The sequence below is a fragment of the Giraffa tippelskirchi genome, chromosome 4, assembly GCF_054371585.1.
Source record: "Giraffa tippelskirchi isolate mGirTip1 chromosome 4, T2T-mGirTip1v1.2.pri, whole genome shotgun sequence".
Taxonomy (NCBI): domain Eukaryota; kingdom Metazoa; phylum Chordata; class Mammalia; order Artiodactyla; family Giraffidae; genus Giraffa; species Giraffa tippelskirchi.
In genome coordinates this window covers 211,947,633-211,974,869 of record NC_137278.1, presented here as the reverse complement: position 1 = coordinate 211,974,869, position 27,237 = coordinate 211,947,633, and the positions used below count along the sequence as shown (strand labels likewise).

General features: G+C 60.1%; 2 protein-coding genes across 8 annotated transcripts in view; both read left to right on the top strand.

Moving 5' to 3' along the window:
• Positions 1-3,494, top strand: part of TTLL8 (tubulin tyrosine ligase like 8) — a 52,985-nt gene extending 49,491 nt beyond the window's left edge. For all 7 annotated transcript variants that reach the window (XM_081590891.1, XM_081590889.1, XM_081590897.1 and 4 more), the window contains one exon: positions 3,216-3,494. In XM_081590891.1, the coding sequence (XP_081447017.1) occupies positions 3,216-3,376 (161 nt within the window). In that variant the 3' untranslated portion in view covers positions 3,377-3,494. The remainder of the gene's footprint in view (positions 1-3,215) is intronic.
• Positions 3,495-5,789: 2,295 nt separating this feature from the next.
• IL17REL (interleukin 17 receptor E like) lies at positions 5,790-27,235 on the top strand. Its single transcript, XM_081590535.1, has 18 exons — positions 5,790-5,891; positions 9,047-9,074; positions 21,136-21,285; positions 21,433-21,539; positions 21,774-21,888; positions 22,131-22,175; positions 22,432-22,568; positions 22,772-22,843; positions 22,925-22,979; positions 23,494-23,657; positions 23,727-23,771; positions 24,052-24,109; positions 24,329-24,492; positions 24,666-24,746; positions 24,929-25,009; positions 26,382-26,461; positions 26,851-26,981; positions 27,099-27,235. The coding sequence occupies exons 1-18, from the start codon at positions 5,790-5,792 to the stop codon at positions 27,233-27,235; spliced, it is 1,752 nt and encodes a 583-aa protein (XP_081446661.1).
• The last annotated feature ends 2 nt before the right edge of the window (positions 27,236-27,237 follow it).

The following is a 27,237-nucleotide window of genomic DNA, read 5'->3' as shown; positions in this document are numbered from 1 at the left end:
GGACATTCCTTGTTGGCGGAGAGTGGTTTTCTTTTCTGTTTATCGTGAATGGCAGGATCTCCACGCCGTTTCCCCTGAATCTCCTGAGATGGTCGTGTCACTCTGCTCGCATGAGTGGCATCCATCCACGTGGGACTGAGAAGTGGGCCTTGTCTTCCTTCATCATCTTGTTAAAGTCTGCAGAACGAGAGATGTTTCACTTTTATTTCTAACGTTGCCACCCCCGGCCCCGCCACCATCAGTGAGTATCACCAGGGTCTGTCGCTTTATCCAGCTTCTCAGAGAACCAGCCTGAGGCTTTGTTGAACTTTCAGTTTGCTTCTTTGGCTCTTGCATTTGTGGTTTTATCTGTCTTCCTATATATGTATGTGTATGGGCTTTGCTCATAGCTCAATTGGTAAAGAATCCGCCTGCAATGCAGCAGACCCTGGTTCGATTCCTGGGTCAGGAAGATCCGCTGGAGAAGGGATAGGCTACCCACTCCAGTATTCCTGGGCTTCCCTGGTGGCTCAGCTGGTAAAGAATCCACCTGCAATACGGGAGACCTGGGTTTGATCCCTGGGTTGGGAAGATCCCCTGGAGAAGGGAACGACTACCCACTCCAGTAGTCTGGCCTGGAGAATTCCAAGGACTGTATAGTCCATGGGGTTGCAAAGAGTCGGATGCAACTGAGCGACTTTCACTCGCTTGGTGTATGCATATATATATTTAATTGGGGTATAATTGCTTTAAGATGTTGTGTTGGTTTCTGCTGTACAATGAGGTGAATCAGCCATGTGTATGCATATCTCCCCTCCCTCGTAGACCTCCCTCCCCCCGCCCTATCCCATCCCTCTCGGTCACTGCAGAGCCATAAGTGGAGTTCCTTGTGCCGTACAGCAGCTTCCCACTAGCTATTCAATGTTTCCAAATCAAGCAGCTGACAATGGATTAACAAACAGCTCATGCAGCTCAATATTAAGAAACAAACAAACAAGCAGCCCAATCAAAAAATGGGCAGAAGACCTAAGTAGGTGTTTGTTTTTTGGGCTTGTTTTTCTTCTAACTTCTTGAGCTAGAAGTTGGTTGGATCTTAATATTGGGCGTTTCTTCTTTTCAATACATGACAGGCAATTTAAGGATGGCAATTGCCCTTTATTTTCTCCTTTAACTGTATGAAAAATTTTGAAATGTAGTGTTTGGGGTGTTATTCAGATCAATATTTTCTAATTTTCATTACAATTATTTCCTTGATCTTTAAGTGGCTGTCACCACTGCTCTCAGAGCTACTCGGCCAAGTCCACGGCTTCCCAAAAGTGAGCTGTCCTACCCGCCTGCAAAATTTCGGACTGTTTTAAGGCCGGGTCTGGGTGTGGGGTTTTATTTATTCAAACTGGAAATCTCCGAGCTTCATTAATCAGCACATGTGTCTTTAATCCTTTATGAGAAGCGCTCAGCCTTTAACCCTTTGAGTACCGCCTCCGCCCCGCCGCCTCTCCTTGCGCGGGGGTGCTTGCCCCCCTTCTCCACCCACCTCCTGTATCACTTCACCCCGCAGTCGCCATTTGGTTTCCTGCGGGGTCACCTGCGTAGCCGCCTCCTCTGCCTTCCAGTTCATTCTATCCTTCTCAGAGTCTAGGGCACCGTGAATCCCATCCATTGAAATATTTATTTTAGTTATTATAGCATCATTTTTTAGAAACGCTACTTTTTAATAAATTTGGCTATTCTTTATAATTCCTTTCCTTTGCCTAAAATCTCTAAATTGTATGCAATTATGCAGTGTTCTGTGTCTGGCGATTCTATCAGCTTGTGAGGTCTTAGGTCACGTTCTGCCGGCACTCGCACATTTTATTAGAGACGGATGTCTTCTTTAAGAAATGGATTGTGGGGACTCTGCCTTCCTTCCAGGATGCGGGCGTGTCCCCTCAGAAAGCCGTGTGTGCCCCGGCGCACCCCGCGGGACAGGCTGGCTCCCGTCCCTGGGGAGGCCCAGCTCCTGGGCTCGGCTCAGCGCTGCTCCAGGCTCCGGGAAGCGGTGGGCTGCTTTGCATAGGGACGGGGCAGCCCCTCCCGCCCCGCCTGCCCCTGGGGAGAAGTGACTCAGCCAGGCTACTGGCAGGGCTGCTGGTGGCTCCGGCAGGTGTGGCAGCTCAGCCCGTGGCACCCCTGGGCTGGGCCGGAGGCCGGGAGAGCCTGGGGAAGCCCCCGCGCCCCTGGCGCAGGCTGCATCTCGCCCGGAGCCGGCCTTCTGAGGCAGCTCGAGGCTGAGTCACTGCCGGCACGCGGGGGAAGGGTGGGCGCTCGGCACGGCCCCCCACCCCCCGCCCCCCGCTCCCTGAGAAAAGTCACAGACGGCGCGCTCAGAGCAAGGACAGAGGCTGCGGGAGCCTCGCCTCTTGGCTCTGGGGGGCGTTCCAGCCTCTTGGACGGCCCTGACCCCAGCTGCCGGCTGGCTCACGCCCCTGTTGGAAGAACTGGGGAAATCCTCGAGAAACACCAGATTCCGCTCCACGGGGCTCCAGGCGCCCAGGCTCCGCAGGGCGGGCTGGAGGAGTGTGACCTTCTGTCCGAGCAGCAGGAAGAGACCCAGGGGAGGAGGCGGGATGGGGGCGGAGAACCAGGGCCCGTGGTCCCGTCCTGTGCCCACAGGGCCCTGGAGCCAGCACCCTCATGGTCAGCAGGCGTCCTTGGCCGAGTCTCCTAAGCGGCCCTGCTCCCGGGGCTGGACGCCAGGTGGGCTTTGGGGGGAGGCTCATGGGTGCCAATGGGGCTGTGGGCTCCAGCCATCGTGAGTGTGCCCAAGGGGGGACCCTTGCTCAATGCCCCTAACTGGGACTCCTCGGCCTCGAGTGCAGGTCCCGGCTTTGCTGGGAGCGGGGGAGCCGGGTGGGCTTGGAAGCCAGCTGGGACTGACCTCTGGGGACACCAGCGCCTCGCAGGGAGTGAGGGCTGCCCTGAGGGGGGCGAATCCGAGGGGGGCACGCCCTGGGGGGCAGTCTCAGGGACCCGTGACTGTGGCCAGAGACGAGGTCCTGGGGCAGGACCAGTGGGCCTGGTCTAGGGTGGCGACTTCACGGACAGTCTGGGAGTTGGTGGGTGGCCTGGGGAGGGAGGACGCGATCCGGGGCGAGCGGGGCCTGGGCATGTGGGCGCGGTCGCGGCTGGGTGGGCGCGATCCCGGGTGGAGGCGGGCGCCATCTCAGGGCCCTCCTCTCCCTCTCTCTCTGCTGCAGGGTTGCCAAGGGCCCTCCCAGCGCCCTGCCTGGTGTGCCGTGGCTCGCTGCCGCCCGCTGGTCCCTGCAAGCGCTGCCTCTCCTTCTGCACCGCCGTCCTGCAGGGCGCCTCCTTCGTGCCCCTCGGCGACCAGCTGGGCAGCGGCCTATGGACCCCGTGACGCCAAGCACCAGGGCCAGAGTGACGCGCCCGGGCCCCGCGGCCTCCAGAGCGTGGCTCGTTTCTTTGGAAACCTCCACGTAGATGCGGGACCTTGTATACAGAGCTATTTTAGCGAACCTGTGCATCTTCACCTTAGTATTTTTTATGGAGCCTCAGCGCCCGGCCTGCCCGCTGCTCGCGCCCCAAGCCCGCCTGCATCCCGGGCCCCTCGCCCTGCACCCCCGTCCCACGTCCCCACGCCTCCCCCTCAGCCTGCACCCCTGCCCTGGGTGAGGCAGGCTCTGCCGTGGGCGCCCCTCCCCAGGCGCCCTCCTCGCTGGAGGGCGCCCCGTCCACAGAGGCCCCTTGTTCACTCATTGATTCAACAAAAGTCTGGCTGTGCCGCTCCAGGTTCTTTGCGCCCAAGCGTCTCCTGCCAACCTGGCGCTGAGCGAGGGCTTGAAGGGGCGCCTGCACTGGGTTGAACCCCTCAGGGTCCACCACAGGTGGACTTTCGGGCCCCTGGGCCATCCGTGGGCCATGCAGGCTGTGGAGACTGGAGGCGGGTGAGCCTCTGCAGCCTCTTGGCTCTGGCTGGGGCATCCTACAGGGGCCGGGGAGCCTACGAAGGGTCACGAGGGCCTGTTCTCTCTGGACGTTGGGAGGTTGGCAGCCCCCAGCCATCGGAGACAAGACGGGAGCCCCAGAGGACAAGGACCTCCGCGTCTCCCCCGTGGAGCCGTGCAGTGGCTTCATTTTGACCACCTGCAGCCCCCGGCACTGGCGTGGCGTGCTCCGGGCCCCGGGCGTGTCGCCCGGCAGGTGGGCCAGGACCGGGGCCACGCGGGGCCTCCTCACCCCAGGAAGAGCCGGTGCCCATGGAGTCACTGGGTGCTCAGTCCCCACCTGCCCCCCGGGTGAGAAAGCAGGCAGTGGCCCTCAGTCCCGGCCGCAGGCCGGTCCTCCCTACTTGGCCTGGTGGACAGTGTCTGGCCACACAGCCTGCGGCCCCCCTGACCCGAGCCATCTGGCCGACCCAGGGAGCTCTGGCAGCCTGACTTAGAGGGGACCAGGCCAGGGACAGCGGGAGCACTAGCGCCTGGACTTCCCGGCCACTCCAGACATCCCAGCGACAGCTGACCGCACCCCACAAGGGACCCCAGGTGAACACTGCCCAGAGGGCTCCATCCGCCATCGCTCTGCCTCCCAGCGGTGGGGGAGGGGAGCCCAGGCCTGCTGCAGGCTGGGGGAGGGAGGCTGGGCAGTGGCCTCTGGCTTCCGGGTGGGGTGGGGGCGCAGGAGGCAAGGACCATGGTTCTGGGTGATGTTTGCCGGCAGGTCCCAAGCCCGAGGACTAAGCTCCCCCAGGGGTTTCCCATGTCGGTTGCTGCCTCCTGAGGCTCGAGTCCACTTCCCATCTCAGGTCAGATGAGGGGGCGACAGACAGGTGAGCAGCCAGTGCAGCCCTGGGGCTGCCCAGGGAGCCAGCCCGGGGGTGCTGCCAGCTGGGTCAGCTCCCCTCCATGCTTGCGGTGCCTGTTGGGGTTCCAAGCAGATCTCCAGCTCCCTGGGCCCTGGAGGGGTCTCCGGGCTCTCCAGTGACTCCCTCTTTCCGTGCCTCTGACTCAGGGGACCTGCCCCTTGGGCCAGAGGTACTCAGACCTGCCAGCCAGTGCAGCAGGCAGGCTGGACCCAGGGAGGAGACCAAGGACCCCTGACCACACCTCGGCCTAGGGCTGGGGGCAGGCAGGGCGCTGTTAGCGCCTGCGTGGAGGCCTCTGCACGGAGGACCGAAATGGAGAAGGGACAGAGTGAGCTCCCAGCAGTTGCCAGGCCCCAGAGTCAGCCTCAGGGCAGCGCTCTCTGGGGTGATGGACAGCTAAGCAGAGGCTCAGCAAAGTGGGGCGGCCTCTCACACCCAGAGGAGGGACAGGGGCACTCAGGACTGGAGGGGTGTCCCAGGCTTGTGGGAGCTGGGGCTGGTGCTGGGGACGGCTCCCACCTCTCTGCCAGCCCCGCTGAGCTCGATGACTGGGGCATGGGCCACCTCCCATCCCCCGACTTTGGGACAGAGGCCTGGGGGGGGACACCTAGGAACCGTGGGGGGTGCAGGGCGGCTCCCCGAGCCAAGAGGCCCACAGTCAGCCCTGCCCCAGCTGCCAGCCCCAGGGGCACCCAGCCACCAGAGACCCCAGAGCCCCACAGTTCCAGGACGTCTCCTTTGACAGCCTGGAAACTCCAGGGCGTCTGGCCAGAGGCCAGAGCCTGCAGGCGGAAGCTGTGGGCTGTGGCTGTGGCTGGCCCACTGGGAGGGGGAGTGTCTGCCCCAGGAGCGAGCTCACTCGAGCTGAGCCGCAGGCCGGGAAGGCGAGGCACAGCCGCCACGGGCCATCCGTCGTGCCCTCGCTTGGCGGGCACTGTCCTGCGGCCAGATGCTGGCCAGGCGCACCATCGCCTTGCTCTCCCTGACCTGGGGCGCCTACCAGAGCCTGGCCGTCCCCAGGGTCACGGAATGCGTCCTCTCCTGTTCTCAGGTGAGCCTGCCCCTCCTGGACTCTCCTCGGAGGGGGCCCTGCCTCCGCCCGGCTGGCCACTGCCCAGAGTGACCAGCAAGGGGCCCGGGGCCCAGGACAGTGAGTGGTCGGAGGCCTACGCCCCCACCCCCACCCCGAGGTGGTGGCCCGACCTGCGGCGCCAGTTGGGGAAGCGTTTGCCGGGAGCGTGTGGGGCTGGGGCACCGAGGCCCCGTGGGCGTCCTTTCCCGGGCAGCGTGCGGGGGCAGCCCGAGGCCCCTCCTGTGTTCACAGGGCCGTTTCATCATCCAGGGTGCGGGCTGGGGTGATGTCTGGGCTTGTGTGGACACCCAGCTAAGGAAATGCTGTGGGCACCGAGCTCATTCTGGGCAGGAAGGCGCCGCGGGCCAAGGATGTGGCTCGGAACGTTGTGTCCCGGGACTTTCACTGTCCCCACGGCACCCCAGCCAGCAGCACCTGTCCTCGGGGGTCCCCCAGCTGGAGACTGGGGAGGCCGGGCGCTGCGACTGGGGCCGGGGAGCCCCGGTCACGGGCCCTCCTCCAGGTGGGGGTCAGCAGGGACCAGGGGAGACGCAGGGCAAGCAGGCTCGGGGAGCGGTGGCAGCTGGCACAAGAGCTCGGGGACACGGGGGCACACAGTCAGCCCCGAGTCAGCAGGAGAGGCAGCTCCTCAGGGTCTGGAGCGTGTCCGGCAGAGGGTCCAGGGAGGGACAGGGCAGGCTTGGGGGGCAGGGCTCAGGCAGAGCCTCGGAAGTGGGACTCAGGTCTTGGGTGCAGAGGGAACAGCTGGTGGGCCCTTCTGGCTCCTGGTGGGACTGGTGGGTGCAGAGGGAACAGCTGGGCTGAAGTAGGGGCGCGGATGATGAAGGGGTGGGCTGCTTCAGGGGGCACTGTGAGGTGGGGCTGCGGGACTGGGTCCCAGACCTCGAGAGAGGGAAGGAGCCACGATGACTCTTAAGACGCGGCTGTAGTGCCAGGGCCCAGGCCGGAGGCGTTTCCTGGGCTCAGGGGGCAAGTTTTCCGGGAGGAAACTCTGAAATACGGGAATTTTGAAATTTGGGGGTTTGAGAAGCCCACCAGACACTGAGAACTGGTGTTGGGGCAGCGGGGTGTGGGGGTGGAGGTCAAGACGAGGCTGCAGGGGTGTGACGGGGCCCCCTTCGGAGGGATGGGCCCAGATGATGGGGGAGGGGCTGTGGGGCGGAGGGAGAGGCCGGGGGAGCCCCCCACCCCGCCGCCGCCCCCCCACGGAAAGGGCGAGGCTCGACATCGCCTTGGCACCCAGCTGGGGCGGCGGGATCAAGGGAGAGGGGTGCGGGGTGGGGAGAGCAGGGGACAGAGCCTGAAAGGCCGGGGGAGGGGCTGGGGGGCCTGTGGGAGGGGCTGGGGGGCGGGGGAGGGGCTGGGGGCCTGGGGGACGGGCTGGGGAGGGGCGGGGAGGGGCTGGGGTGGGGCTGGGGAGGGGTCGGGGGCCGGGGGCCTGGGGGAGGGGCTCGGAGAGGGGCTGTGAGAGGGGCCTGGCCGCCCTGGAGGAGGGGTCAGGAAGCCCAGGGTCGGGGGCTGCCTCGGGCGCCCCTGGAGACCCCCCCACCTGCATGGAGAGCCCCCGCAGCGCTCTGGGCCTCAACAGCCTTCAGGCAGGGGACAGGAACAGCTGAGCACAGGACGCGGGGCGGGGGAGGCGGTCAGGGTCCCTCCCCAAGCACCTAGGAGCTTGTCCTCCCCACCCGATGGGGCAGCAGGGTGAGGGCCAGGCCCGCTGGGCCCCTCCCCACAGACCCCCCCCCGCCGACCCACCTGGGAAGCCCCGAGAAGCCCAACAGCGGAAACCCCCGAGGGTGGGGGGAAGGGCGGGGGCAGCCTCGTCTCGTCCCCGCCCCCCCACAGAAGGTGCAGGCCGGCCCTCTCCCGCGTCCCCCACCCCCAGCTCCCCAGATGTCAGGGTCCCCGGGCGCCACCGTCCACCAGCGCGCTCTGACCTTGACCTTTGCCCCTGATGGTCCCTGGGCAGGAAGATGGGTTCTGGGCACCCAAGGTGCAAGCACCAGACCGCACCCAGCCCCACCAGTAACCCGGGGCGGCAGCTCTGTGGTCCTCAAGCACAGGGTGGTCTCTAGGGGCGAGCCCTGCCCCAGGGCCAGGACACAGGTGCCCGTCAACCTCTCCACTCCCTGGAGCCCCCGCCAGCTTGGGAAGGGGTGGACTCAGGACACAGGATGCAGGATGCCAGGGGCTGGTTCCAGGCCTCGGGGCTGTGGGAGGAGTGAGGTGGCCAAGGACCCCAGCCACCGGTTCCCTCCGTCCACGTGGGGCTGTGGCCCAGGCCCGCTGTCGCCCTGCCTTGCTGGGCCTGCCCTGCGCCGCCCGCTGGCCCCTGGGCCCGCTGGACTGGCCATCTCACCCTCCCCCCATCTGCTCCTTCATGTTCTGGGCGGGGCACCCAGGCGGGTGCAGCCCCTTTGCCCAGCCGCGCTTCCCTGCTGCCCGCAGGTCAGCCTCCTCAGCCCGAGGACCACAGGCAGGCCCACGGGGTCACCTCAGGGGGGTTCGTGCGGCTGGAGACTGAAGGCCTTAGTGTCTCGGGGATGTCGTGGTCAGAAGACCGGGTGGATGAGGGGTGACGGTTAAAAGGCTGGACGGACAAGGTGCCTGGATGGGGAGAGGGCACCCAGGGTCTGGGGCTCAGCCAAGAGTAACATCCGGGGTCACTGGGAGAAGCTCGATGCCATCCTCGCAGCTCTTCTATAAACCTAAGATTACTCCAAAATGAAGACTATTCAGGAAGGGGTAGCACTGGAGATGGACCCCAGGAGTGCCTGCTCCCCAGACCCAGGGAAGAGGAGCAGACCCCGCCCGGACCCATGTGGGCAGGAGCACCCCACCGGCGAGGGGGCCCCCACCTTCCCGACCCCCCTCATCTCCCACCCTGACCCGAGGCGTCACTGCCTGACGTGAGCCAGGGCCTTGCCGCCTGCTCTCTCCCCGCCCCCGGGCACCGTGCTGCCAGCTCCGGGTGGGTCCTGGGGGCGCCTGGAATGCTGCGTGTGTCAGGGTGGGCCTGAAGGTCCTGGGGTGCAGGTCCCCGGGGTGGGGCTCCAGGGGTGACAAGAGGCGGCCCGCCGACCCCTCACTCCCTCTCCATGTTCTGTCCCCAGGGCTTCACCTGCAAGAGCCGCGTGAACCGTGAGTACATCTCGGGCCGAGGAGGACGCGCGACCCTCCTGGCCCCCGTCACCTTCTCCTCCCGCAGCCGGGGTCTGCCTCCCTCGCAGGAGCGCTGACATCCCCTCCACCTCACCGAGCAGAGTCCCCTCCCATCCCTGCCGCCCCCGCGCCCGGCCACAGGCTTGCTGGACGTGGGGGTCCCGGGCTCCTGTGCTGTTGGAAGTTGTTGCTTTGCAAAGTGGCCATGCCAGTCTGCCCCTCACCAGCAATACATGGAAACCTCCACTTTCTCATCACATGCCCCATGTGTGCCTACCCTACACGATATCCTATTTTAAAAATAGCTTTATTGTCTTTGCAGACACTTTTTATTTTATTTAAAAAGGGGCATAAGGGACGCAGTGGAGGAGGGCATGGCAACCCACTCCAGTATTCTTGCCTGGAGAATCCCACGGACAGAGGAGCCAGGCAGGCTACGGTCAGTAGGGTCGCAGAGAGTTGGGCATGACTGAAGCAACTTTGCACGCTTGCACTCAAGGGACGCAGAATAAATAAGCAGAAAAATTCAAATAAATTTAGCTCCAAAGCCCTCCTAGAGAAATAAATGCTGTTTATGTTAGGAAAACAGTTCTAGACATCTTTGTAGGCAAATGTACTGTTCCTGGATAAACAGATAACAAAGATTGTATAAAAGTGAAATTACTTTATTCTATTTAAAATCAGTATTTTATTTAATTTGACTTCAATAGGAAAAACCAATGAGATGGCTAAACTTTAATTGAATGTTTCTTCACCTCGGGAGGGGTTGCTTCTCGAGGACTCCCGAGGTTAAGGGGTGAGATGATGAGACGGGACGCAGGCAGGCTCGGAGCCGACGGCGCGCCCCCACCCCAGGCAGTCCCCCGGCACGGGCGTGTCTGGCCGCGGTCAGTGGTCACAGCCTGTCCCTGGACCCTCCCCAAGGGTGAGAAGCCTGAGGCCCCCGGTGTTTCTGCTGAGGGGCCTGCAGGCTTCTCTCCGGCCCAGTTCCCTGGATCCCCGTGAGCTTCCTACCCGACGACCCGACGGCGCGGTTGTTTCGTAACCTCAGGGAGCCTTTCCACTCCCGCCTGAGCGCGGGCCTCTGCTCTGAGGACGCCACCTCTGCCTGCGTCGCCGGCTTCCTCCGCTCCTGTCTGTCTCGGTGCGTTCTGCTGCGAGCGTTCCAAGCCAGCCGCGGCTCCTGATCTGCGCATCTTCACTGTACTTGTCTGACCTGAGATGACTGGCTCCCTGACTGGCTCCCGCGCCCCGTCTGCCCTGAGCCCCCTGCGGGGCGGGCCCGCCTGTCCCTGACGCTGCGTCCCTTCGCGGTGGACGCTCACTCCATCCCGCCGCAACGCTGTCTCCCCGCCCACGCGCTGTCCTCCTGCTTCTCTGCTTTCCCATCTCTCCTCTCCTCCACGCTGTCTTAATGTTTCCTATACTCGTCGTCGGTGACGTTCTTTCAGTCTTGGTCAAACGCAGGCAGCTCCCTATGGACCCCAGATTGCTCCGGCCCCCTTCTCACTCACTGACCCCAAATCAATGGCGTTTCTCCCGCGGAGCTGCTGTGTGCAAGGGCCAGATGTCAGGACGGCCCCAGGCATGCTGGGGGACGGGGAACTCAGCCGGGCAGCTCCTGGGGGTGGTGGGGGTGCGGGCAGGGGCCCTCGGCTTCTAGGGGACCTGGGGGCCGTCACGGTCTCTCTCCCTCCCCCTCCCTTCCCTCGTACCCCAGTGGGAGAAATGCAGGACACCCACCCGGCCTCCTTCTCTCCAGATGGGGGCCGGAGGGGGCTCGCCATGGATTCCCGGGCTTTGTCACCTCCCAGCAGGGCTTCTGGGGGCGGAGTCACCAGGCAGGGACCCAGCTCGTGTCTGGGTGGCACTCTGGCCTGGCCCACATGCTCGATCCGCTGCGGGGGCAGTTCTCTGTCTCTGCCACCTCTGTGGGTTCTGGCAGGTATGGGGGATATTTTGTGAGGTTGTGGAGGGACCCCCACACACTCCCGTCTCCGTTTGTGTGTCTCTGACAACAGTGAGACCTGCGTGGCCTCCTCCCGTGGCGACGACAGCCACCCCGCATCACAGACAGCTCTTCTCACTGTTCCTCCTTCTCAGCCTCGGGGTGAGAGTCACACGCTTCGGTTTCGATGCAGTAGTATTCACACGCCTCCCCTTTCAGGATTTCGTGAATTGGAGGGGATCTTTTAAGAAGTCTTCCCGGTTCTGAGGTCATAGAGACTTCCTCCCTGTATTTCCTGTGTTTCTGTATTAACGTTCTGTTTCTCAGACTCGGGTCTTTGATTCAGCTAGCACTTGTTTCTGTGTGCTGTGAGGCAAGAGCCCGACTGTGATCTTCCACTGCCTGGAAATCCCGCGGTGGCCACACAAAGTGCCGGACGCCCCCACCCCCACCCCGCCGGTCTTCAGATTTCCACGCTGTGTGGGCGGTTCCCCATCGGCCTCTATTCCTGAGTGAGGCCACCCTGAGTCCTGGGGGCCCCTCCCTACGCCCCCCCTCCTGCGGGCCCACACACTGAACCCGTGGATGAATAGATTAAAGCTAGACGCTGACTTCTGGCGGGGGGAACCTTTCTGCTTCATTTCTTTCCTAAATTGTCCTGGGACATGGCAGTGTCGTTGAGGCGGCCCTGAATCCAGATGCAAGAGCAAGGAGGGTGTAAAACAGAAGCGGGATCCACGCTCCAGACCCCAGAGACAGGCCCCAGGGCCCCAGGTGGGAGGAGCAACAGAAGGCAGAGGGGAGTCTGAACCCAGCAGGCGGTGAGCACCACTGGGGAGCACCCAGCGCCTGCTCAGGGACCCCTGGGCGGCGGCCCTGCACAGAGAAGCTTCAAGAGGCTCGGGGACAGCAGCCGCAAGAGCAGCTGCAGGTGGACGAGGACCAGGGGGAGGAAGAGCTAGGAAACCGGACCGCAAGCACGTCCACCCAACAGCAGAGGGCGCTGTGTGCACCGAGGCGAGCAGAACCCAGCCTGCGGCTGAAAGCTCGGAAATCTCCCTCCACATAAACGGGGCCAAGGGGGACTGCAGGGACCAGTCCCAGACAAGTTATGATAATAAAAAAGAGAATGAAGGACAGAATAAGGTCCAAACAGGCAAAGGAAGTGCACCAGAACACCCTGAAAACCCACAAGTGTAACTTTTCATTTCAAAGTGGTTGAAAATACCCAGTTCAGTTCAGTAGCTCAGTCATGTTCAGACTTCAGATTATTTGCAACCCTATGGACTGCAGCACGCCAGGCCTCCCTGTCCATCACCAACTCCCGGAGCTTGCTCAAACCCACGTCCATCGAGCCGGTGATGCCATCCAACCATCTCATCCTCTGTCGTCCCCTTCTCCTCCTGCCTTCAATCTTTCCCAGCATCAGGGTCTTTTCCAATGAGTCAGTTCTTCACATCAGGTGGCCAAAGTATTGGAGTTTCAGCTTCAGCATCAGTCCTTCCAATGAATATTCAGGACTGATTTCCTTTAGGAGGGACTGGTTGGATCTCCTTGCAGTCCAAGGGACTCTCCAAGAGTCTTCTCCAACACCATACTTCAAAAGCATCAATTCTTTGGCCCTCAGCTTTCTTTACAGTCCAACTCTCACATCCATACATGACTACCAGAAAAACCATAGCCTTGATTAGACAGACCTTTGTTGGCAAAGTAATGTGTCTGGTTTTTAATATGCTATCTAGGTTGATCAGAGCTTTTCTTCAAAGGCACAAGAGTCTTTTAATTTCATGGCTGCAGTCACCACCTGCAGTAATATTGGACCCCAGGAAAATAAAGTTTCTCACTGTTTCCATTGTTTCCCCATCCATTTGCCATGAAGGGATGGGACCAGAGACATTACTTTGCCAACAAAAGTCCGTCTAGTCAAGGCTATGGTTTTTCCAGTGGTCATGTATGGATGTGAGAGTTGGATGGTGAAGAAAGCTGAGCGCCGAAGAATTGATGCTTTTGAACTGTGGTGTTGGAGAAGACTCTTGAGAGTCCCTTGGACTGCAAGGAGATCCAATCAATCCATCCTAAAAGAGATCAATCCTGGGTGTTCATTGGAGGGTCTGATGTTGAAGCTGAAACTCCAATACTTTGGCCACCTCATGCGAAGGGTTGACTCATTGGAAAAGACCCTGATGCTGGGTAGGATTGGGGGCAGGAGGAGAAGGGGACGACAGAGGATGAGATGGTTGGACGGCATCACTGACTCGATGGACATGGGTTTGGGTGGACTCCAGGAGTTGGTGATGGACAGGGAGGCATGGCGTGCTGCAATTCATGGGGTTGCAAAGAGTCGGACACGACTGAGCGACTGAACTGAACTGAACTGATGGGACCAGGTGCCATGATCTTCATTTTTTGAATGTTGAGTTTTAAGCCAACTTTTTCACTCTCCTCTTTCACTTTCATCAAGAGGCTCTTTAGTTCTTCTTCGATTTCTGCCATAAGGGTTGTGTCATCTGCATATCTGAGGTTGTTGATATTTCTCCCAGCAATCTTGATTCCAGCTTGTGCTTCATTCATCCTGTCATTTTGCATGATGTACTCTGCATAGAAGTCAAATAAGCAGGGTGATAAAATATAGCCTTGACGGACTCCTTTTCCTATTTGGAACCAGTCCATGGTTCATGTGTCCATGTTCCATGTCCGGTTCTAACCATTGCTTCTTGACCTGCATACAGGTTTCAAAGGAGGCAGGTGAGGTGGTCTGGTATTCCCAACTCTTGAAGAATTTTCGACAGATTGTTGTGATACACACAGTCAAAGGCTTTAGCATAGTCAATGAAGCAGAAGTAGATGTTTTTCTGGAACTCTCTTGCTTTTTGTATGATCCAACAGTTATTGGCAATTCGATCTCTGGTTCCTCTGCCTTTTCTAAATCCAGCTTGAACACTGGGAAGTTCTCAGTTCATGTATTGTTGAAGCCTGGCTTGGAGAATTTTGAACATTACTTTGTTAGCATGTGAGATGAGTGTAACTGTGCAGTAGTTTGAACATTCTTTGGCATTGCCTTTCTTTGGGATTGGAATGAAAACTGACCTGTTTCAGTCCTGTGATCACTGCTGACTTTTCCAAATTTGCTGACACTTTAACAGCATCATCTTCTAGGATTTGAAATAGCTCAGCTGGAATTCCATCACCTCCTCTAGCTTTGTTCATAGTGATGCTTCCTAAGGCCCACTTGACTTCCCATTCCAGGATGTCTGGCTCTAGGTGAGTGATCACACCATCGTGGTTATCTGGGTCATGAAGATCTTTTTTGTATAGTTCTTCTGTGTATTCTTGCCACCTCTTCTTAATATCTTCTGCTTCTGTTAGGTCCATACCATTTCTGTCCTTTATAGTGCCCATCTTTGCATGACATGTTAGAATACTCAAGAAGTTGATAAAGATGTTAAAGAACAATAGGAACAAAAGTTAGGAAATTTCAGAAGTGAGGTGACAACACTCAGGCTTAAAAATAAAGGAAATCACTGCAGAAATGAAGACTACGTTAGAAGTAGTGAATAGACCCAAATATTAAATGCCTTGAGAGAAATAGAAGGTGAAAAGGAGATTTTTTTAAAAATCAAAAAGAAATGTCATATTGTGTTTGAGTAGACTCCGGGAGTTGGTGATGGACAGGGAGGCCTGACGTGCTGCGGTCCATGGGGTCACAAAGAGTGAGACACGACTGAGCGACTGAACTGAACTGAACTGATAGTACGGGGAACTATATTTAATATTCTGTGATAAACCATAATGAAAAAGAATGCTTTTTTAAAAAAGAATGTATCTATACGTATAACTGAATCACTTTGCTGTACAGCAGAAATTAACACAACATTGTAAATCAACTATATTTCAATTAAAACGAGAATACAAGGGACTTCCCTGATGGTGCAGTGGACAAGAGTCCAAGGCAGGGGTCAGTCCCTGGTCCGGGAAGATCCACATGCCTCAGAGCAGCTAAGCCCGAGCACCACAGCTACTGAGCCCGCGCTCCAGATCCCGGGAAGCACAGCTTCTGAGCCTGCATGCTGTAGCTGCTGAAGCCCTCATGCCCTGGAGCCCGTGCTCCACAACAAGAGAAGCCAGAGCAACGAGCAGCCCACACAGCGCAGCAAAGAGGAAGCCCCACTCACCACGAGAGAAAGGGCCGTGCACGGCCACGGAGACCCCGTGCGACCAAAAATAAGTAAATAAATAAAGATGTTTAGAAAAGAATACAAGTAAAGTTTGAAAAGAAAACGATCAAAAAGAAATGAAAAGAGATGAAATGATGTGTCAATAATAGTAGATGCTGCAGACAGGCAACGAAAGTGCCGAATGCGGGCGCCGAGAGACCCTGGAGAAAAGCGAGCGGCAGAGCGGACGCGCAGAAGCGCAGCTCAAGGAGAGCAGCCGCCCTGACACTAGCCATTGAACGTGAGAGTAAGAACCCCGAGTATGTGACGTGAAAACTCACTCAAGCAACATGGCCGGGTGGTAAAGAGGAAGGGGAAAATCTTTGGGTATCTAAGCAAAAAGAACCTAGCAATCCAAAATGGAAAGGAAAGTACATCAGATTTTTCAAAGAGCCACATTTTACCCCAGAAGAGATTGGACAGCAAAACCATAGCGTGTTGTTTGATGACTATAGACACAGTTCTGTGTTATAATCACGAAACTTGCTTAATTCATCCAACCACACAAAAAAGAAATGATAATTATGCGACTTGATATGGGTGCTGTTGCTACAGCAGCAATTATTACAACATATAAATGCATCAAACCAGCATGTTGTACTTCTTAAGTCTTTCACTGCTGGGGGCCTGGGTCTGTCCCTGGGTGAGAACCTAAGATCCTACAAGCCACGCAGTGTAGCCAAAAAAAAAAAAAGTCTGCTCCGTGCCCCTGAGAAATGCCTCTTGGCCATCCCCGGGCCCAGGACTCAGGCATCTCCCCACAGACCAGGCTCCCCTTGTCTCTGAGTGGGACCCAGGAGTGACCTGTGACTATCAAGACCATTTCTAAGTCATAGACTGAAGTTCCTTGGATCTCCCTGGGTGCAGACCAGGGCTGGGAGCCAGCCCCCAGGCCTGCGGAGGCTTCAGGCTCTCTAGGAAGCTCCGTGGTCCCTGCCCTCCCACCAGGCCCAGGGTCGGAGGAGGCAGCAGGCTTCTCCCGAGCCCGTCACCGAGCCGGGGCAGCCTTGGGCCTCCTGGTCCGGCGGAGCCTCAGCATCCCGCCGAGAAGCAGCGCTGTCCCCTGCGTCCCCCCTGCTTCCTTGGGTTTTATGCTGAGGACCCTGGTGCTCTTATCAGCTCTCACGGGTTTTGAGAAGCTTTTTCACATGCATGTTTTTACATGTAAGTTGTCTACGCCTATGTTTCCCACATGCATGTGTTTACAGGTATGTTTCACATGTGTTTTACATGTATGTTTTCACATGTGTGGTTTTACATGTATGTTTTCCCTCCAGCACTGTCAGTTGTTCTCAGTAGAGCCGGTCCAGACAGCACGGGCCCATGTGGGATGGAGAAGGAAAGTCCCGACAGGTTTTCAGACACGCGGAGCCCTTCTCTCTCCTGCTGCCCTGCCAACGCGAAGTTGAATTCACCGCCGCGTTTTACCAGTTCCCGTGTTCACGGTTCCCTTTGTAACCCACTTCTTCCTTCTGAGTTCATATTTCTCATTTTTAAGACACAGCCGAGCTGTTAGGCCTTCTCTTAGCATGCCTCTGGTTCACTGTGATGGCTTGAAACCCTCAAATAAGATCGAATGTATTTACTTCTCCTTAATCTTTATGAAGAATTTGGGGTTCACAGTGCCTTCCACAGTCACAATGAGGTTGCTCTGCACAGCCTGTGGGATCTTAGGTCCTCGACTAAGGACTGAATCCAGGCGCAGGCAGTGCAAGCGCTGCGCCCCACCCGCCGGGCCAGCAGGAAGCCCTCGCACCGCTTCCCTCTGGGCGCCCTCTGTGCTGTGAGCTTGGCTGGGGACAGCGCCTGCTCTCACCTCTACATGAGCGCCTTCCTGGCGCCCGTGGGCACCATCCTCTTCCATGGCTCCGCCTGCTTTTTCCTTCTGACTTTGATCCTTTTCTTGATTGGCTGGAATAGGTCTTTATATTTCTCCAGAAAAGGTCAAAAGATGCAGCCTTCTCATTTTCTGCACAGAGGAGGACGTTTCCACACACACGAGGGACAACCTAGATGAGAGAGTGTTCTGAAGCTCTAGGCTCCGAGGATGCGCCTCTCAGCAAGGAAACGTCAGGGCTGGGGACACAGCTCTCCTTACCCCCATCCCCCACCCTGCCGGACTAGCCCCCCACTCGCGGGCTTGACCACGAGCCCCTGGAGCCAGACAGGGACCCGGCCGCCTCCTGCAGGCAGCCTCTGCTCCAATTCCAGCCACAGCCCTTGGGAACTGTCCCCCCAGGACGCTCTGAATCGCCCATCTGACCCCACACCTGGGGTTCATCAGCCCCAAGGCAACAGCGGGCTGGGTGTGCGGTGGGGGCCAGGCCGGGGCAGGTGAGCATTCACAGCTCTGACCAGCGGGAAGGATTTTATCCCCGTTTAGAACTGCTAGCACACGTGGATAGGAAAAGGCAGAGCAACTACTCGCTTACTTTGGCCACCTGATGTGAAGAGCCGACTGGCTGGAAAAGACCCTGATGCTGGGAAAGATTGAGGGCAGGAGGAGAAGGGGATGACAGAGGATGAGATGGTTGGATGGCATCACCAACTCAATGGACATGAGTTTGAGCCAACTCAGGAAGATGATGAAGGACAGGGAAGCCTGGCATGCCATGGTCCATGGGGTCACAAACAGTTGGACACAATTTAGTGACGACAACAACAGCTCCTCGCTGGCTTTATTATTTTTTAAATCTCCGTCATCAGGGGCGGTGGAATCCTGCAGCCCCACCCCCTCCATGTGGAGGACAGGCGGGCGTCTCCTTGGTTTCCTCCTTGCTGAATTTGGAAAGCTCTGACAGAAGTTCCTGAACAGGTGCACAATTGGCAAATATTTCCCCCCCAATCTCTGACTTATCTTTTCGCTCTTTACTGGGGTCTTTCAAAGAGCAGAAGTTCAAAATCTTGATGAAATCCAACTTATCCATTTTTTCTCTTATGGGTCACAATTTCAGTGTTGTGTCTAAGAAAATTTTGCCTTACCTAAGGTCATAGAGATTTTTAAAAATAGGTTTCTTGTTGAAAGTTTGGTAGTTTAGGTTTTACATTGAGTCTGACAGTCCATTTGGGATAAACTTTACATTCTGTGAGAGCTGTGGGCTAGAGCTCATTGTTTTCCAGTGGACACAGAGCTGAGCACCATTTGCTGGAAGGAGCGTGCGCTCCCCACTGGGCTCGCAGCAGGCTTGCCGAGAGTCAGGCACGCAGGCCTGGGCGGGGGTGGGATGCTGGGCTGGTGGGTCTTGTCTCTCAGTCCTGGGGAGTCTTTCCTCATCGTCATCTCACTCGCGTGGCTCCCCAAAGAAGTCTGCCTCTCCCCTGCCTTGGTTCTGCTGTGCCTCACGTGTCTCCCTCTGGTAGCTTTACAGTTTTCTCTTTACACCGGCTTTGAACAAACCGACCGTGGTATGTTTGTAATTTCTTCATATTTCTTATCAGTCATCGGGCTTCTTGGATCTGTGAGTGTATAGTTCTCACCAAGCTTGAAACTTTTCTGTCCTTTTTTAAGGCGTTTCTTCATTCCCTCATTCCTTCCAGGGCTCTAACCACACACATGAGGTCACCTGGAGGTGTCCTTCAGCTCCCCGAAGCGCTGCTGTTTTATTTCCTCACCATCAACCACCACCATCCCTCTCCATCTGCTTTTGGGTGTTTTCTATTGCTTTGTCAAGTTCTCCAATCTTTTTTTTTTCCCAATGGCTAATCTGTTATTAATCTGGCTGATGTATCATTCATCTCAGACGTTGTAGTTTTCATCCCTGTAAGTTGGACTGTTTTTGAAAAAAAAATCTTTCGTGTCTATAATTAACTTTTTGAGCACGTAAAATACAGTTATAATAATTGCTTTAATATTCTTGTCTACTAATTCTAACACTTGTGACAGCTTTAATTAATTGATTTTTTCCACATTCAGGTTATGTTTTCCTGATTCTTTGCATAACTTGTAATTTTCTATTATATGGTAGACTGTGATTTTTACCTGGCTTCACAGATGGCTCAGTGGTAAAGGATCCGCCTGCCAATGCAGGAGATACAAGAGACATGGGTTCGATCCCTCGGGCAGGAAGATCCCCTGGCGGAGGAAATAGCACCCCACTCCGGTGTTCTTGCCTGGAGCCCATAGGATCGCAAAGAGGCAGATACTGTGTGACTGAGCACACACGGACGCTGGATATATACTTTTATCCTCACAAATATTCTCAAGTCTTTTCTTGAATACAGTCTCGTTACTTGAAACAGGTTAATACTTCTGGGGTCTTTCTCTCAAGATCTGTTAGGCGAAATCAGAGCAATGATCTCGCTAGTTATTTCTCTTACAACAGCAAGACTCTTGCATCCGCTACACCGCAGCCCCCTGAGGCCCAGGGTCTTCAGTCTGGCTGGGAGCAGGGACAGCCCAGCCGCACGGACCGACAAGACTGTCCTCAGAGCCCCTCTGGCTTCTTCTCTTCCTGAAGCTCCTCAGTCCACGTGCGCATCCCTGCTCTGCCACTCACCTCCCTCTCTGCATCGCCATCCTCCCGTGCTCGTCCTGCAAACTCTGGCCACTTCTGGCCGTTTGCCTCTGCCCAGACCTGCCCCACTTCTTCTCTCGGGGAGACGCCAGGCGCCCTGAACGCCGCTCCCCCATCCCCGACACCTGGCAACGCTCTCGGAACAGCGGGCACCGTGAGGCTCCGGGGTCGCCCCTCCGTGGGCATCACCGCCCTGCGTGCTCTCACACCCAGTGTCTCGAGACCACACTTCGCCTGCTGCCCAGGCTGAGCTCTGTGACTCCATCTTGACCTCAGCGGGGCCCACAGCTCCGGTTTCTTTCCCAGGAACATTTCAGACCTCACAGTTTCTGCTGCCTCTTTGAGTCACATCTGATCTGGTCAGGTCGGGGCTCTGCTGAGCGATGGGCCAGCTCTTCTGTCTCGGTCTCAGCAGCGGCGCCTCTGCCCCCTTCTCCAAGGTCTGGGAGCCCAGCCACCGTGGCCGTGGGGACCCCTCACTCCGGCTCCTCTTGCCGCGTGGGGAGACAGCCTTGGGTGCGCCCTCTGCTCTTCCCCCACCCTTGTGCATTCAACTGGTGCCCCTGGTCCCCTCCTCCTGAAGCGCAGGAAGGGCCTTGGCACCTTTGTCCTTTGCTTCCCCTTGACCGTCAGCCTGAGGGCAGGTCTTCCTGCCGTGCTGCCTGGGGTGTGCCTGGGGCCTGGGCACCGCTGAATGCACACACCGTCTGACATGTCACCTGGCCGGAACACGAGGCCCTGAGCACCGGAGGGAACCTGGGCTGCCAGCTCCGTGGGGTGCAGGGCTTTCCAGGGCATGGTGGCACCCGTGGAACTAACCCCATTGACTGTGAAGCGTCTGCCTGCAGATCGGGCAGAGCCAAGACTGAAAATACCACTCAGCCCAGGAGCCTGAAAGTGAGACCCCAATTCCCTGCACGATGCTCAGTCCAGCCCCGGCTTCCAGGGCCCTGACCAAGGCCGTCGGGGCCAAGCCATCTGTGCTGGTGCTGCCGCCTGCCTGCGGACAGGGCTTTAGACAGCAGTGACCTCGGGCTCAGGCCCGGGTGCCCCCCGCAGACCTGTGCTGATGCTCATCCTTGGAACCCATGGGGCCAGCCAGCACGTCTCGGGCGGGAGGGCCTCCTCTGCCCCTTTGCCAGCCAGGCAGGGCCCCACTCCTGGGCCCAGCAGACAGCTCTGCACATGGCTCGGGTGGGCCCACCACTTGCCCGGGGCCTGGCTCTCTGATGGCACTGGAGCAAGTAGGGAGGACCCCCTCCCCTATTCTGTGCAGCCCCAGAGCCCCTCCCCACCCGGCCACCCGCAGGGAACAGCCCAGGCACCAGCAACCCTGGCACTTATCCTCCCTCTCCCCCCAACAGGAAATATTTTCAACAGCTTCTGCCGGCAGCCCCCCGCGTCCATGCCCAGGTCCGTCCTGGGGGCCCTGGCGCTCTCCACCGCCATGCAGTGCTCCCGGCCCGACGGCTGCGCCCTGCTCCTGCGCGTCAACGCATCCCTCGTGCTGCACGGTCACTGTGACGGGGTCACTCCCGGGGCGTGGGGAGCTTGGGGCTCCTTTCCCCCCCATGACAACCTGGGGTAGGGCAGAGAGACCCTGCTCACTGCCTTCACAGGGGACGGCAGGGTCTGACAGCCCGCGGGCCCTGTCTCCACAGAGAGCCTGCAGGGCCTGGAGGCCTGCTCCACAAGCCTGGACACCCAGGAGACGCAGTGCCAGACTGTGCGGGTCCCCAGGGCCTCCCGCCGGCAGGCAGGGCAGCAGGTGAAGCCAGCGTCTGACCCGGACCTGCCGGTCCAGCCCCAAGCCTCTGCCCGGCAGCACAGCTCTCCCCCAGCCAGTTCTCGCTGCCCTCCCCGCTCCACAGCCCATCCCGGCCCATGGAAGGGGCGCCCCTCCTCTCCTCCCCCAGACTCTGGGTTCCAGCTGGGCGAGGTGGAGCTGGCCTGGCCGGGCGGGTAGAGGCCCAGGTCCCCAGCTCACCCCGTCCCTGCCCAGCTCCAGGTGCACTTTGACTGCTTTGAGGTGGGCGTGGCCCAGACCCTCTACGTCACCCTGAGGACTGTCCCCCACTTCTGCGGGGTCCAGCTGGGCCAGCAATACCACATGGAAGGTAGGGTCCAGGGAGCTGGCATGGGCACTGCCCTCCAGCCTCCAGAGACTGCCCTGGGGCAGGACTCACCCAGGCAGTGGGTAGGCCATGCGGGACAGGTCCCAGCAAGTGCATTTGCTTAATTCTGGGTTGCCGTCTCCCTGGAGGGGTGGGCTTCTAGAAGCCACACCGGCAGAGGGCGGGCTGGGGGCGGCCCCTGGGACAGAGTGGGCTGGGCCCAGCACTTCCCTTGTCATTCGCAGACTGCAGAGACGAGGACGTGGGGAGGAATGTGCCTGGCTGCTTCGGTGAGGTCCCTCCCCAGGTGGGACCCCGGCCTCGCTGCCCCTGGGAAGACCCTCGGGTGGTGGTGGGCACCCACAGGCCTCCTACCGGGCTCTTCTGCCCTGCTCACGTGGGAACTCACGATGGGTCCTCAGGCAGGCAACTTCCAAGATGCCTGGGTCTGGCAGGAGTCACCACGTGCAGGCTGTCAGGACAGCTGGAGCCCTGTGCTTGGTGACTTCTGGCCCCAGCGTGACCCCTCCTCCTGCCCTCCTACAGCTGAGAAGCTCTCCTACTGGGTGGACCGCAGCCGCAAGGTCGTTCTAGTACAGGTGCCAGAGTCAGGGGGCCCTGACTACTATGTGCGGCTCTGCCTGAAGCGGTTCACCTGCGAGGACGCGGGCGCCCCATTGCGGGTGAGACCCAGTCCCACCCACAGTCCCAGCCCCGCCCACCAGGCCCCGCCCACCCCTGTCCTCCCTTGCCGCCCCGCCCACCAGGCCCCGCCCACCCCTGTCCTCCCTTGCCACCCCACCCACAGTCCCAGCCCCGCCCACCAGGCCCCGCCCGCCCCCTGACTCCCCTGCCGCCCCGCCCACGCGCCTTCCCCGCGATGCAGGTGACAGGGAACAGGGTCTCCCGGATGGTCTCTCTACCCTACACCCAAGAGTTGTCGTGCCTGTGCCTTGAGGTCAGTAAGGGTGCGGCCTTGACACCCGAGAGTGGACAAGAGGATGGGCCGACCCTGTTATGATCCCAGCCCCTTCCGCAGGTCTGGTCAGCGACCCCCGATGCAGTGCGAATCCAGACCTGCCCCTTCGAAGATGGCAAGTGCCCTGCGGTGCCGGGGAGAGCGAAGAGGGAGGGGTGGGAGATGGCGAGTCAGGGGTCCCCAGGGGTGGGGGCTCCTGGTCCAGCGCGTGGGGCTGACACAAGGGGGGCCGAGAGGAGTGGGCAGGCCCAGCCTCAGCGCCTGAGAGGATTCGGACAGTAGGTAATCAGAGCTGTGTTCTGGGCAAGCCCTGGAGGTGGTGGAAGCCCTGCGTGGATGCAAGCGTCCATGTCAGCCAGCGCTCAAGCACACGCGTGCCCTGGCCTGGCCACCTGGGAGAGCCAAGGCCTCGGGGTGGGGGGGCCTCCCGGTGGGGGGGCCTCCCCGAGGGTGCAGGGTGCTCATCGACGGGGCACACAAGCGGACTGGGCGGGGCCTAGGGAGCCACGGCAGAAGACACTTGCCTGGGGCCCAGCCTGCTGGTCACTGAGCAGGTGCTGGGTCCAGTGGCCCGTCAGCAGCTGGGACAGCCTCCCGCTGACTCCAGCCCTGGGTGAGGGTCCCTGCAGACACGGAGAGCCTCTGGGACGCCATCCACTACCATCCTGGGAGCCAGGCCCTGAGCTGGGAGCCCGCCTGCCCCATGAGAGGCCGTGTGAGTCTGTGCTGGCGGCCAGAGCCAGGGGCCCACTGCCTCGAGCTGAAGCACTCAGGCCGGCCGGCCCGTGGCAGGGTGAGTGTCCCCCAGGCAGGGATGGGGGCGGGGATGGACGGCCAGGGCCCTGACGTGAGCGCCCCTCAGGTGCAGTACCCACTCGTGGACACACAGCCCCAGCTCTGCCTGAAGGTGAGTGGGCCGGACCACAGCCTGCCTCGTGCCCTCCCGGGGCTTGGGGAGGGATCTGAGGAACCAGACAAGGGACCCACGGCATTGGGGCAGGGGACCCACAGCCAAATGTCTCCCTTTGCCTTGCCCAGCCCCAGGGTCCAGCCACCTAGCAGCCCCTCTAACCCCTTCTGGGCCAACAGTGGGGGGCGGGGGGTTGTGACCAGTCCCAGAGGGCCGTGAAGGAGGCCCGCCTGTTGCTGCACACACAGCCACACCCTGTCCTTCGGCCTCCCGGCAGTTCTCCACGAGCCTGGGTTTCCAAGTGAGGTGCCCTTTCAAGCAGCCACGCTTCCCAGGTGAGCCCTCCAAGGGACGGGGGTCTCCAGGGGACGGGGGCCCTCCAGGGGGCAGGGCCCTCCAGGGGGCAGGCGGGAGGCTGGTCAGAGGCCCTCGCAGTGTGGCCATAGCAAAGACGGCGCTTTCCTTCGTGTAAACGCCTCTCAGTCAGGGAGGCGAGACGACAGGGTGTTGGTCAGTGGTGGGTGGGTGCTGGGCCTCACCCCTGTCCCCCACAGCCTGGAAGATGACCGTCCAGCCCGCACCCGCTCCGGGCCACCTCCGGGTGGCCTTCTTCTCGTCCAGCCCCGCCCGCTTCCAGGTGTGCCTGTGTCACCAGGGGAAGACGTGGCCCCCCACCTGCCGTCAACTGCTCCAGGCCACCCCCGTCCCTGCAGCCTCTGTGAGCCAGGTGGTGTGGGCACCATCCTGGCGACCTGGGGGTGGGGCTGACCGCCGACTTCCCTGCAGTCCGGAGCTAGTCCCTGCAGGGGCAAAGGGTGGCGAGCGCCACGGTGACCGGGAGGAGCCTGGTCTGTGCCCCCACTGCCTGTGACTGACCCCTCCTCCACCCAGGGTGACCCCGCAGAGGACCCTGCAGTGGCCTTTGTGGACATTCCCGGGGACGAGGCCTGTGCACCCAGCATCTGCATCCAGGTAGGTGTACCACCCTGCCCAGCCTCCACCCACCTCCCAGGAGCTGCCCGGGCCCTGGGCTGCTCTGGGGATCCCTTCAGCCCCACAGCCTCTCCAGGTGGTGCTTCTGGGGAATGAGGGGGTGTGCAGGGTGGGCTGCAGGCTGTGCTGACCTGCTCTCTCTGCCCTGTCCCCGCCTGCAGGGCAGGAGGACCGATGTCCAGTTCTCTGCTCCCCAGCAGCTCTGCAACCTCCAGTGTGGTGAGTGCTCGGGCCAGGCCTCAGTGGGCGCAGGGGCTGGGAGGACAGGCGCTTGGGGGCTTCCAGGGGCCAAGGGACGGACCCAGACTGGCCCCTGGCAGCCCCATCTCCCACTGTCAGGATGGGGGGGGGACACACTGCACAGGAGGTGGAGGACAGAGGGGCCACCACTGCAGCATCAGGCCAGGCTTCTGAGCCTTGACTTGGGTGATCAAGGCCCCTCCAGGGCCTCACACCGGGTCAAGGGTGCTGCGTCCTCCTCCCTGAGTGTCCACCACCCTGACCAGGGCTCTGGTTCCAACTGCCCAGGAACTCGAAGTCCCCGGCCCACCCTTCGCCCACCAAGGAGTCCCAGACTCCTGGGACCTCAGACTTGGCAGGATGCAGAGGGAACCCTAAACCTACGGGGCCTGAGTGTGGCCCAGGGGGTGACTCCTGCCTGGGGGCGGGGGGTAGGGGGGTAGTGAGTGACACAGGGGCAGTGGGAGTGAAGAGCAGGCACACTCACCTTCAAGCGTAAACCTTTCCCAGTGCTGAAAAGCAGACAGAAAGAGGGGTGTCTGGGCATCCAGGGCTCTCACCACCCCGTCCACTGATGGGCAACTGGGCAGATCTCGAATGGCCCCTGAGCACAGCTGAGTCTCAGCAATTCCAGGGCGCCCTGGTCCCGCCCACCTCCCCTGACAAATGCTCCAGGGCCTGCATCCGCTTCTCCCCTCACCCCACCCCACCACACCCCCCACCTCCCTGCCCCAGCAGATCACAGGTCAAAGAGGTGATGGTCACCCCTAAGAACCTCGTGTCTGGACCGGGGTTCCAATATTTGCCAGTCAGATGGCGTGGTGGGTGGCCTGCGGCCATGACTAGAGCCCCGGTGCCACGCTGGGCGAGTCCCAGGGTCCTGTGAACAGTGAGAGCACCTGGCCCCAGCTGGAGTCGGGGCAGCTGGGGGGATACTGCTCCCGGGGTCAGGGTGGACTCTCCCAAAGACGGACGTTTGCCTGCTGACTGGGCACTGGCTTGACAGGACTAGGCAGGGGGCCCTGAGAGGGTGGGGTCTCATCTCCCTCTCCTCCTTTCCACCTCATAGTCGGAGGTGGGCTGGGGGGGTGTGAAAAGTGAACGTGAAAGTGTTAGTCGCTCAGTTGTGTCTGACTCTGCGACCCCGTGGACTGCAGCCCGCCAGGCTCCCCTGTCTGTGGATTCTCCAGGCCAGGATACCGGAGTAGGCTTCCATTCCCTTCTCCAGGGAATCTTCCTGACCCACGGATCAAACCCAGGTCTCCTGCACTGCAGGTGGACTCTTTACCGTCTGAGCCACCAGATGGTCGGGGGAGGGGGTCTATGCCCCCACACAGGGCTGCCTGACCCAGCCCCCCATTCCTCTCTCCCCAGCTACCACCCAGGGGGCAGCAGCCTGAGGCCAAGTGTCTCACCAAGAAGACCCGGGTGCCAGGCCCGACTGCGGGGATGCGGCAAGGGGCCAGCTCATGTCTGGACAGCCCAGGCCTCTGTCGCGAAGGCTAGGCCTCAGGGCATGCAGTGGGGGTCCTCACCTGGCCCCAGGCTGGGGGCCTGTGTATCTCTCATGTCTCCAAAGGCCTGCAGCTCCTGGGGCCCTTGGGCTGTGCCAGGGCTTTGGGTCAGACGAAGGACCTCCAGCCTCTCCTAAACCCTGAGTGGGGCCAACAGAATGGCTCCATGGGCAGCCTCTTCCCCAGATGGCCCAGCCCCTGACGCGCCCGTCTCAGCCTGGTCCAGGCTCCCTCTGGACCACCTGGTGTCAGGGCCAGCATCCCTGGCCCTGAGCACGAGGTTCTCTGGTGCCCCCTGAGGCCCAGAATAGGCCTTCACTGGTCCCCAGCTCCCGCCCAGCTCTCCCCCCACCCTTCAAAGACTCTGCTAAGAATCTGAGCGCCCGCCACCCGAGCACCCGCCGTGCCCCCGGAGCTCGGACCACCTTCCACTCCCCAGGCCCCGAGCCAGGAAAGTGCGGTGAGGGACGGGCCACTCCACTGGCCTCAGGGCCACCTGCCAGGACGAGCCATTCTCAGATGTGTTGCACTCCCTGAGGTCGCCATGTGGGGCCACAGGGGGCCCTTGGCCCTGCAGCAGCATTTGCGTGTCCCAGGCCAGTGGTCGCCCAGCAGTCGGCCGGCTGGGCCTGCCCTCACGGGACCCTCCTGCCAGCTCACAAGGACCACCGGGCCACCCCTGCCGGGCTGCTGTCTGGAGGCTCCTTCACCTGACG